Here is a 12,469-nt window from a genome sequence, read left to right on the forward strand (position 1 = left end):
GAAATTATGTGGAGGGGGAAAATCTTAAATTTCTTCCTGAATTTTGAGGGCTAAGGAAATACAGGAGGAGGGAGTAGGTAAGGAATATAGTAAAGTTATTTTATTCCTTCCCAAGACTTTCTACATATGTATTAAAAGGTAATTTTTCTTCAATGTTTTGCATTATTAGAGAGATTAAAAATTTATCTAGTTCTCCCTTCTTAGTTTCATCCATATGCAAAATGAGAAACTGGCAAGCATTCTGTGGAAACCATCCAAGCTAAGGTGTTTGCCTGCTCATTACTCTTATGTTCAGTCACCTGAAGCATAAACAGTTTGAGAAAAAGCATGATCTACCTAGGAAATATCTAAATATAAATAAATGCTCTAAATTCTACTCTCAGCATCATTTAGTAGGTGTGTAGCCAGAACAAATAGCATTTACTTTCTGTGCCTTAGCTTTCTCAGTAAACAATAGATTCACATTAAGCAGATAGGATTATTTAACCCTTCCAACAAAGGAATAACAGAAACAAGCCTCCTTTTTAAATCATTTGTTTTGTACTGTGTGTCCTATTGGCATGCTTAGTATACAATAGACATTCCTCTAATGTGACTGACTTACAAAAACATGCTATTTTCATCAACTAAAAAATGTTTTATTAACGAATCCATATTTGCCTAATAGAACTTCTGTTCTCCAGCAGAAAATTATTCAGTGCCTTTTTTTTTTTCCATTTGCACACATTTACTTTTATAGCTACAGGTAGCCTAGTTTTCTAGATACAGGTAATAGGAAAAGTATTTTGCATGTTCAGTTTTTAGCTTACATGGGCCATGGAGGGAGGAAGAGAGAAAGATTTAAAAGCTCTTAAATTTTTGAACTTGGGTATATTTGTTAAGTACATATCACAAATTTACTAATAACAACAATAGAAATGTTTAATCCTTAGATTAGAACCTCCTAAAAGGGAAAGAAATTGTAAGAAGCAGAAGCCATGTCAGCTTCTCAGAGTTCTGTGAGATCAGTCCAGAAGTTGACTGTCTCTCTCAGCTATATTACCTTTGGCTCCTTTCACCTCATGTTTATCAGCATTGCTTTTTTTTTTTTCTTAGCTTTTAAGTTTTTGCATTCGAGAGGCTATTTAGTTTCTCCTATTGCCCAGGAGGCAAGTCCATTCTAGGCTAGATTACCTAATTAGGCTAAACTGAAGCCAAATAAGGGAAAGAGTATCACACAGAATTTGAAAATTGAAAATATCCCATCAGCCAGGTAGTCTCATCCATACACAAACGGAATCTTCCCAATAACATAGTGGACAAAAGTAGTCCTTCAGCCTCTGTTTAAAGACCTCAGACAAGGGGGCATCAACCACCTCTCAGGGCAACCCATTCCACTTTTGAACAACTGGAAGTTTTTCCTGACATCAAGCCTAAATTTGCTCCTTTGCAACTTCCACCCACTGCTCCTGCTTTGGCCCTGTGGAGCCAAGCAAAACAAATCTAGTGTCACCACGTGACAGCTTTTCAGACCTTCAGATACTTGCAGACAAGTATCTTGTCCCCACTGAGTCTTCTCTTCTCTAGGCTAACATCCTTAGCAGCTTCAGTCCTCATATAAGGGGAAGGAAAGAAGAAGGAAGTCAGCATTTGTATAAAATAGGCTAGGCACTTTATTCATATTATCTCATTTGATCCTTACAACTCCTCTTTGAGGTAGATGCTGTTATTATCTCCCTTTTACAGTTGAGGAAAGTGAGGCAAATAAAGATTATATTACTTGTTTAGGGTCACATAGCTAGTAAGTGTCTGAGCATGGATTTGAATTCTGGAAGACCTGAGTTATAATATATAACATAAACTGAAAACCCCTCATTATCCTGATTGTCTGTCTGTGGACTCTTTTTAGCTCATGGTTATCATTCTTAAAATGTGGCCAGCAGAACTGAATATAACACTCTTGTGGTTCCATGAGGTTCCTTAAAGCAGCCCCAGACCACATTCAGTTTTTTGACTGCCAATTCCCACTGCTTCCTCATACTGCATTTTTAGTTTATTAAAACCCTCAGGTATTTTTTCAGAATAACCTGATTTTCCCTTCACTATCTTGTATTTATAAAGTTGTTTTGGTTTTTTTGCACCAAAATCTATTACTGTACATAAAGGTAAATTTATCCTTGCTGAATTTCATCTTATTAGAGTCAACCCAGTGCTCTACCCTGTCAAGATCTGGTATTGCTAGGTCCCCTTTCTTGCTGTGTCCACCTCTTCCATTTTCCTTTTGAGATTCTTGAACCTTTTTTTCTCTAGAATCTAGAAGCAAAGATGGGTAGGGTGAGGGGTGAAATGTGGGAAGGAAAAGGACATACCAGTACCAGATTCCAAACTGTACTAACAATGCATTAATCATCAAAACTATTTGGTACTGGTTAAACAATAGCAAAGTGAATTAGATAACCATTTATTGTATACAGAATAACCAAGTATTGTATACAGAATAGGAGGATAGTGTTTATTAATCAGTCCCAAAGATGCCAGCTATTCCAGTAAGGATTCAGTATTTGGCAAAAACTTCTGGAAAAACTGGTAGGGGTTCTGTAATAAATTAGGTTATAGGAAATAGGTTTATAACAATAATCTTGCAGCCTTATACCATAATAAACTCCAGATAGATATAGGACTGAGATATAAAAGGTAATGGCATAAACAAATTAGAGGAGAATGGAAGGAGATCACTTTTTGCAAACTTGGATAAAGGAAGAATCCTTAATTAAATCTTTGCAGCAAGTTTCTCAGTGATTCTGGATCCTCAGTTGCTAATATAAAAACCCTATTCCCCATCCCCAACTGCCCTCTCCCTAACTCCCATTTCCTTCATTCTTTCTCCTCCCACAGTGTCCCATTCCATATCTAACTATCCCTTCCACTGTGCTCTCTGGAATGCGTGGTCCATAATTATCAGATTTGCTTTCATCTCAGATCCTTTTCTTTCTTTTTCTATCTTCTAGTACTCAATGAGACATGGCTCCTTCTTGAAAACCCTGCATCCCTTACTACCCTTTCTGTTACTGGGTGTACTTCACTCATTCCCTGAACTCACTGATCAGGGTGGGGAAGTTGAAATATTTCTTGCTACCTTATCATCACTTCCAGACTTTTCATGTAATGCCATTGTTCAGAAACCTTTCTTCCTTTAAGATTCACATTATTTGCATTTATCACCCAATCCTGATCCTGCTGGCCATTATTGGTTGACCTCTGCCTTCCTCCTTCTTTCTCTCCTGTCTTGTATGACCAACTGCCTTTTGTATATCTCAGTGTTCAACTCAATAAGTTCTGATTTCTATCTTTCCACTGTAACTCCTAGCCTCACACTAAGGAACTTCATCATCCATATTGATGTTGTCTTAATTATCATAGTTTCCCAGTCCTTTAGTCTACTCAGTCACTATGACTTACTTTTCTACTCCACCAGCATCATGCAAAGGTGGAGCCATGCCCCTCATCTTTCCACCACCCACAAATGTTCTGCTTCTGTGTTCATGAGCTCCAAAATTCCTTGATCTGATCATAATCTGTATTGTTCTATCCTTCCTCATATAATCTCAAACTGTTCTTTATTCTCTTTGTCACCTTAAATCTGTTCATCCCTTAATTTTTTCCCAGACCATCGCCCCCACATTGACTAATCTTTTGTCTTCACTATCTTAGTAACTTGGTGAATCAGTTTAACTCTCTACTGTCCTCTACATAAATCTCTTGCCCTACTGTCATCTCACCCTGACAAACTCCAACCTTGGATAACTCCCACCATCTGCCTCCTTTCTTCCTATTCTCATAGTACTGAAGAGAGCTGGACAAAGTTATAAAACTGAATTGATGGGGTCCACTACAGATTTATGTTATGTATTTTCAACTGGGGCTTTCACTGCAGCACTTCACAAATCCACTCAATAATCCACTCACCATATTCGCTATTCCAAACCTTTTCATTCCTTCCTCAAACCTCCCACAAAATTCCCTCTCCACATCCACCCATTTGAGGATTTTTCTTTATACTTCACTGACAGTTTTGAAGCCATGTACTGAGGGCCCTCTTCTGCTTTCCTTATCTTCTCTCACATCTTCATCCTGCTCTCCCATGAAGAGGTGACCCATCCCCTTGATAAGGCAGACCTTTGATCCGATCATTTCCCATCTTCTCCAGCAGATTACTCCTGCCATCACCACCACTACCCCCAATTTCAATCTTTCTGTATCTACTGGCTCATGTCTTGCTGTATGTAAATACCTATAGCTTCTCCATCCTTTAAAAAGAAAAAAAACCCTTCACTTGACCTAACCATTCCTGATAGCTATCATCCTTTATCTTTCCCCCACCTTGTGGCCAAACTCCTTGAGAAATCACGTATACTTGTTGCTTCAACTTCCTTCCTCCCTTCTCACTTGCTTTCTAAAACCTTCTCCTTTCTGGCTTCTGATCTCATTGTCAAAGGGCAGCTAGGTAGGGGCAGTGGATAGAGTGCCAGACCTGGTGTCAGGAAGACTCACTTTCCTGAGTTCAAATCCAGCCTCAGACATTTACTGGTTGTGTGACCCTGGACAAGTCACTTAACCCATTTGCCTTAGTTTCCTCATCTGTAAAATGAACTGGAGAAGGAAATGGCAAACCACTCCAGTATATTTGTCAAGAAAATCTCAATCCATTATCACCACTTTTATTCAATATTGTACTAGAAATGTTAGCTTAAGCAATAAGAAAAGAAAAAGAAATCGAAGGAATTAGAAGAGACAAAGAAGAAACAAAGCTATTGCTCTTTGCAAATGATATGGTATACTTAGAGAACCCTAGAGAATCAAGTAAAAATGTTCGAAATAATAAACAACTTTAGCTAGTTGCAGGATATAAAATAAACCCACACAGATCGTCAGCATTTCTGTTTGTTACTAATAAAGCCCAGCAACAAGAGACAGAAAGAGAAGTTCCATTTAAAGTTGCCGTAGACACATGATGAAATATTTGGGAGTCTGCCTGGCAGGGACTACACGGACACAGTCACAAAACACTTTTCACCCTAACAAAGACAGATCTAAGTAAATGGGAAAACATCAGTTGTCCATGGCTAGGTCAAGCCGATATAATAAAAATGACAGCTCTACCTAAATTAATTTACTTCGTCAGTGCCATACCAATGAAACTACCAAAAAATATTTTACAGAGCTAGGAAAAATAATAGCAAAATTCATCTGGAAGAACCTTGCTCATTCTTTCTTGTGGTTTCTCCCATGGGTTCTGATTATTCTTTAAAACATGACTAATAATGTAAAAATGTTTAATATGAATAAAAGTATAGAGCCTGTATCAGATTGCATGCTGTGTTGGGGTGGGGTGAGGGGAGAGAGGAGGAGAAAATTTGGAACTCCAAATCTTTTAGAAATGAATAGTAAAAACTAAAAATGAATAAATTTTTTTAAAAAAGAAAACCTTAAATGACTTCGCAAAGAGTTGGACATCACTGAAACAACGGAACAATAAAACTCATTCAACCGAAGTTGTCTTCAGAAAAGTGATTCAGATTACCAAATCTAATGGCCTTTTCTTAATTCTCATCCTTTCTGACATCTCTGCACCTTTTGACACTGTTATTTATCCTCTCCTACATGTTCTCACCTCTCTATGTTTCTGTGACTATTCTCTCCTGTTGTTCCTACCTCTCTGACCAACCCTTCTTAACCTCTGTTTCATAATCTTTATCCAGGTCACACTGAATAACTTTTCTGTCCCCCAAAGTTGTCATGGGTTTTATAATATCAGATCTAAAATATATTGTGTGGTGATATCATCAGCTCCCATGAGTTCAGTTATCTGTATGTAGATAACTCCAAGACATAGATCCAGCCCTAATTTCAATCTCTCTTTATTACCAGCTGCCTTTTGTACATCTCAGAGTGGAAATTTCATCAGTATCTCAAATTTGACTTATCCAAAACAGAACTCATCATCTCTCCTCCCAAACCCTCCTGCTTCTCAGCTTTCCTATTAGTGTGAAGGTCAGTCACCCAAGCTCACAACTTGTGTCATTCTCTGTGACCTCATATAGTCTGCCTGTTGTTAAATTTGTGATTTTTGCCTTCACAACATCTCTCCTATTTGTTTTCTCCACTCATATAGACATCATGTTTGTACAAGCTCTTATCTCCTTTTTCTAGACTATTGTAATTGCCTTCTAAATTAGTCTTCCTGATTCATCTTTTCCCAACTCCAATCTGACCTCCAGTCAGCTGCCAAAGTGACCCTAAAGCATGGGTCTGACCACATTAGCCCCTACTCAATAAACTTCTGTTCAGAATCAAATATAAACTCCTCTCTCTGACATTTAAAGCTCTTTATAGCCTGTCTCCCTCCATCTTATAGTTTTGTCCCACGCACTCTGCAGTCCAACTATGCTGACCTACTTGATCTTCCACAAACAGAATACTTTATCTCTCAGCTCCATACATTTGCACTGGCTAGATTCCCCATGACTGGAATGTTCTCTCTCCTCTCCTCACTTCCCACTTCTGTCTTTCCTGGCTTTCTTTAAGATTTAGCTCAAATCTCTTCTGCACAAAGCCTTTCCTGATCTTCTCACCACCAGCTCCGTCCCTTCTCTCAGAGCTTACCTTCCATTTATACTGTATATATCTTATCTCTACATTTTTATTTGCATGCTTTCTTCCCCTTTAGAATGTGAACACCTTGAGAGCAAGGACAATGGTGGTTGTTATTTTTTTTCCTTTCTTTTTATCTTTAGTACTTAGCACTATGTCTGGCACACAGTAAATATTTAATAAATACTTGGTGACTGACTAAGGTCGATATCTAAGATGTGTGTATATATATATATATATATATATATATATATATATGGAACCCATACAAAGCTAGAATAGAAGAGTTATTCTGAATAAAGAATATAAATTCAAGGAAAGAAATCCAAGGTATCAACAACCATATAAAAAATTTTCCAGGTCACTAATAATATGAGAAATGCAAATTAAAACAATTCAGAGGTTCCACCTCACACCCAAAATATTGGCAATGATGGGGGTGGGGGGGAGGAAAATTACAATCAGGGTATAAGAAAAGAACTGTAGTTAAAAAAAAATACTAATGTAGTCAGTCATTCTGGAAAGTAATTTGGAACAGAACACAAAAAAGTCACTCAGTTGTGCATTAGCAATATAACTCCTAGGCAAATATTCCAAAGAGTTTAGAGGAAAAAAGTGCTCATGTGTACAGAAATATTCATAGCAGCATTTTTTCATAGCAAAGTGAGAGAGTGCCCATCATTTACGGAATAACTTAACAAATTATGGTGTAGGTATACAAGGGAATGTTGTTGATATAAGAAATGATAAAAGGGATAGACTTAGAGAAACCTGGAAAGACTTCTTTGAATTGATGCAAAGTGAAGCGAGTAGAACTCAGAACACTTGCTGAGTATTGTAGTGATATAATCAGTACAACATTATTAAAAAAAAACATCCTTTAAAGACTAAAGAACTCTGTTCAGTACTGCACCGTTGCCACTCAGGAGTCCATAGGATTGATGATGAAGCATGCTACTCTTTTTTTGACAGATCCATAGAGATGCAAAATGAGATACTCGTTTTTTGATTTGACCAACATCTGCATTCATTTTGCTTGACTATGGTTATTTGTTATACGAAAAGATTTTGCGTTTAAGGTTAGTGATAAAAAAAAAAAAAACAGAAAGGAGAAAAGATGATCATTGGTGTATTTTTTTTTTACTTCCTCAGAAGAGAGCTGGATGAAGTTCAGAGGGAGATAAAAGAGGATAACTTTAAAACTAACATAGATTAAATGTGTGTGTATTTAAACAAGGTGTGATAGATATTTGTGATTTCGTATAAAAGCTTTTTCTGTTCTTTATATATGGAAATGATGATGGTTTTAGTGTTTGTCAAGTTCAACAACATTTAAAAATTGAAATCAAAATGTCCTGGGGAAGAATGAACTCAGAGCAAAGTTTAAAGAAATAAAAAAGTAGATACAACTGTGTACCTTTCCCACTGATTTATTTTTTTATTTTTCTCCCTCTAAAGATGCTTATATTCAACATAGTCTTAAAATTTTGCTTGGGGTATCAAGAGGGGACTTGGTTATGGCCCTCCTGCCAGAAATAACAATGGAACCCAAGCCTTCCTGACTGCTTGGCTGGTCTTCATCCACTAACCAGGCTTCTCTTGAAATGTTATTTATCTCCAGGCTTAATTGGAGCACTTTTTCTCTAACATTTTGGGAACAGTTATCCACATAGCTTAAGGTGAGCTTTGGCAGCAAAAGATCATCTCTGTATTTTGTAGTTAAATACCAGCAGCTTTCCTTTGATTCAGTCATAGGCAATCTACCTTGATTGACTGTGAAAAGAAATTATGGGAACAACCTGCTGCTTGTGTGAGTTGAAATTTAAATACTGTTGTTCCCTTAGCAGTGGTTTGTGTTACAACCTTCTGATCCAGACTGCCTTAACTAGGGAGTTCCATACAATTGACTTTCAAAAGAGTTTACATCCCTCTTAGAATAAAATATTTCCAAATCATATTTAATGAGAAATCCTAAGCTCTTAAGCATTTTGTTTAAAGCCAGTAGTTATAAAGGGATAGGAACTGTCTGATTTTATTAGTAAAAGAAACCCTTCTACCAATAATCTGAGCACTTTTTCTTTAGTTTATGAGTCTTAGAACTGAAAATTTACAAAACCAAGATTTAATTCTCTAAACCATTATTTGTGTGTGTGCATGTTCCTTTACTTAGAACCTCAAAGAGTATCTGGTATTTTCAGCTAATGGATTTAATGAAATGATAAATAAAAACAATTAGCCAGACCAGTTGATTAAAAGTTAATTTTATTGGGGCAGCTAGGTGGAGCAGTGAATAGAGCACTGACCCTGGAGTCAGGAGGACCTGAGTTCAAATGTGGCTGCAGACACTTAACACTAGCTGTGTGACCCTGGGCAAGTCATTTAACCCCAATTGCCCTGCCTTTCTCCCTCCAAAAAAGCAAAAAAAAAAAACCCAAAAGGTTTATATAAATCAGGTAACAGAGTAGGCTGACATTCTAGGCATATAAAATTTTTAATGAATTCTGTTATTTCTTAAAAATGATTATTAAAAAAACCATCACTTAGATATTCATATTCCTAGTTTTGAGGCACCTGGTGGTGTGGTCTGTAGGGAGCAGTGTGGTGAAAAGATCATTTGATTTAGTCAGAAGACATAAGCCAAAGTCTCAGCTCTATCACTTAATTGTATGGCTGTGAGCAAATCAACTGATTCTTGTTAGTCTCAGGGTGATTATAAGAATTAAATGAGATAACACATAAAGCCCTTTTGAAAACTGTATGCAACATATATAAAACTTGTAACAAATATCAGACATTGTTACAAAAGAAAAAAAATTTATTGAATTTGATAGTACCCTCTTTCAACTGTTCATGAAATGTTCCTGAACCTAAATTCCCTTATATTCAGAAGGACATGTAAGGTCAAGATATATGGTCTCCTGTCAAGTTCTTAAGCACCTGCATAGTGCCAGGCTTTGGGCAGAGTGCTGAGCATAATAGTCCCTGCTGCCAAGGAGCCCACAGTTCAGTTGGGGAGACAATAATTACATTCAAAGAGGACACAGGCGACATAAACTGAATATAATTTCAGAGACACACGTTAAGGAGGGCTGGGGAAAGCTTCTTCCAAGAGGTGGGATATTAACTGGGACTCGAAGGAAGCCAGAAGCCAGAAGTAAAAAGGAAAGTAATAGCAGCAATGGGAGACAGACAGTGAGAATGCACGATCAATCAAGAGATTGTGTGTTTTATTCAAGGCACAGCAGGAGGCCTTTATCCTATAAGTGTCACAAAAAGTAGGAAGCTGTACTAGACTTTGAGTGCGCACATGTGTTCTACTGCATACAGCACGTCCATCCTTATACACAGGAGAAAACTATGCCCCTTGCCTACTAAGTCAGTGGTCCAAAAAAGTTATGATTTATCCTTTCCTGTCTATTTTATTTTGAGCAATTGAGGGGGAAAAAATCTAAAGAATATCAAAAGAAATCACACAACAGAAAAAAAAAAAAGCAAGTATTTCAGATTCCACTCTTTCAGTAATCCTTTAAGCTCTTTTCTATAATTTTTCTATGTTGAAATTAGGTCCTTGACCTTGGGCAAGTCATTTTCCCTCTGGGCCTGATTACTTCCCCAATAGAAGAGGAAGTTGGACCTTCAGAAAGGCAGCTAGGTGGTAGAGTGGAGAGAGAGCTGAGCCTGGATTTAGGAATTCCGGAGTCCAGATCCAGCCTCTGCCACTGAGTAGCTTTATGACCCTGGGTGAGTGAACCTGTTTCAGCTTCTGTTTCCTCATATGAGAAATGTCGATAACATAGCACCCACCTCCAAGGGCTGTTGTGAGGATCAGATGAGATCATGTTTATAAAGTTTATTTCCAAAACTTAAGGTGCTACATAAATGCTCACTATTATTATCGTTAAAATAATCGCTGTCACTAACATCCTATTCTTCATCAGGTGGGGTCTCTTCCAGCTCTGTATCCAGCATCCTGCTTAATACTGTTGGACAACAAAGTTGTACTCAATTGTTTCTTTAACAATAGCTTAATAGTTTTCAATCCATTTATAAGGACTAGGTTAGGCCAACGTCTCCTCTGTGTTCTGGACAGGTAAACAAGGAAGTTGATAAAAGTAACCCCACCATTATTAATTAACCACTTTTAAAAATAAAACATATCTTGCACGCCTTTGTTAACCTCAGTACTTACCCACACAAAATTACTTTTGTTTTTCAGGTATTCACCATTACATAACATCAGGTTACCTGAAGGGGATGGAGTCCAGTATCCATCCATGTTACTTCTCACTGCAGATCATGATGACCGGGTGGTACCCCTCCATTCCCTGAAATTCATTGCAACCCTACAGTATGTTGTGGGCCGAAGCAGAAAGCAAACTAACCCTCTACTCATTCATGTTGATACCAAGGCAGGCCATGGAGCAGGAAAACCCACTGCTAAAGTTATAGAGGAAGTCTCTGATATGTTTGCATTTATAGCACGGTGCTTAAATATCGATTGGATTGAATAAATAGAATGCTCAGCTCCCATTGTATCCCCAAAATAAATCTCAAGGGCTTTTAACCACCATTTACACAGAAACCAGTGGGCATAGTACTTGTATTTGAGAACACTGTTCCTACATTAAGAACCACAGTTCGTTCTTCCAGTGACCCAAACTGCTGTGGGAATTTTACCTTTTTAGGCTTCTTTTTATCATTTCCCGGGAGTGGCTTTTTCTGCCATATTCAGACATATGTTTTAAGAAAAAAAAAGCATGTTTGGACAAATAGCTAAATTGCAGCAAATGCTGTTGTGAATACTTAGATTTCCGGAGTTTTAAAGTGGTACTCAAGCTTCCTGTAATACCTCTTAATGTTATTTGCTCCCGTAATCTTATCTAAGTCACTTGTAAGTAAACATAAGAACTGTGATAATACAAAACCAAAATTTCTTTACAACCATAATAAATGTTATTTAAGAATGGGAGACTTTATTTCTGTTTCTTTACAAATTACTTGTGGGAGGGGACACTAAAATTCTAATCAGACAGGATTAAATTAGTTTTCTCTCAGAATATGAGCTTTGCCCAGTTTGTAACAAATTGATTTTCAATACATCCTAAGTCATTTTATAGTCTTTGGATTAACAGCTTATAAATAATGTGATTCAAGTGATCATTTGAATTTAAGCTGCTTTTTTTTTTTCAATATTTTGCTCTTCCAGTGATTGGTACCTACCTCTTCTAACAAACTCTCTTATCTAAATGCCACCTATAAAAATGGATGGAAACTGGAAAATGATGGCTGCTTCCTAAAATCCAAACTTTTATTTCTTTCCTTAATTTACCAAAAAGATTTCTGGAAATACTAGACCCTGCCAATTCTAAATGCTATGATCAGTGCTTCTTGTATCATGGGATCCAAATATACATTCTTTAAACTTTCCAAGCAGATACTTCTTTTAAAAACTTCTTTTCTATCAGGAGGACAATTTTTAGACCTAATTTAATTGTCTTACTATGTTTCCTTTTTTCTCTTCATCAAAACTGAAGAAGGTATGCCCATATATAAAATACCATACAAGGACATTAACAGACTTCTGCAAAATTCAATTAATTATTCTAATTCCTTTCACTTGTCCGGTTGGGTCATACTTTTTAACCCTCTGCAGTCCTCTCTGTACACACTCTCAGCTCAAGAGGTATATTTTCCACCAAGGACTAATGCTGAGCGTTGTAGAGGGAAGCAGCTTGATTTGTTTCTGCTCAATGCACTTGTAGGATCATGGTTTTTAAGCCCTGACTATGCAGAACACTGCTGGCATGTAATCAACTTGTATTTCACTATTGCCGTTCTC

General features: G+C 37.1%; 1 protein-coding gene across 2 annotated transcripts in view; it reads left to right on the plus strand.

Annotated features, from left to right (window-relative positions):
* Positions 1-11,599, plus strand: part of PREP (prolyl endopeptidase) — a 292,033-nt gene extending 280,434 nt beyond the window's left edge. The window contains exons 15-16 of one of the 2 annotated variants that reach the window (XM_069077131.1): positions 5,908-6,030; positions 10,847-10,984. In XM_069077131.1, coding sequence (XP_068933232.1) covers positions 5,908-6,028 — 121 coding nt within the window. In that variant the 3' untranslated portion in view covers positions 6,029-6,030; positions 10,847-10,984. Of the gene's footprint in view, positions 1-5,907; positions 6,031-10,846 lie in introns of both variants that reach the window. The other variant, XM_069077132.1, reaches the window with a different exon arrangement.
* Positions 11,600-12,469: the final 870 nt, after the last annotated feature.

This window comes from Petaurus breviceps, unplaced genomic scaffold (genome assembly GCF_028583685.1).
Source record: "Petaurus breviceps papuanus isolate PSGF00001 unplaced genomic scaffold, PetGlider_PUasm1.0 90977, whole genome shotgun sequence".
NCBI lineage: Eukaryota > Metazoa > Chordata > Mammalia > Diprotodontia > Petauridae > Petaurus > Petaurus breviceps.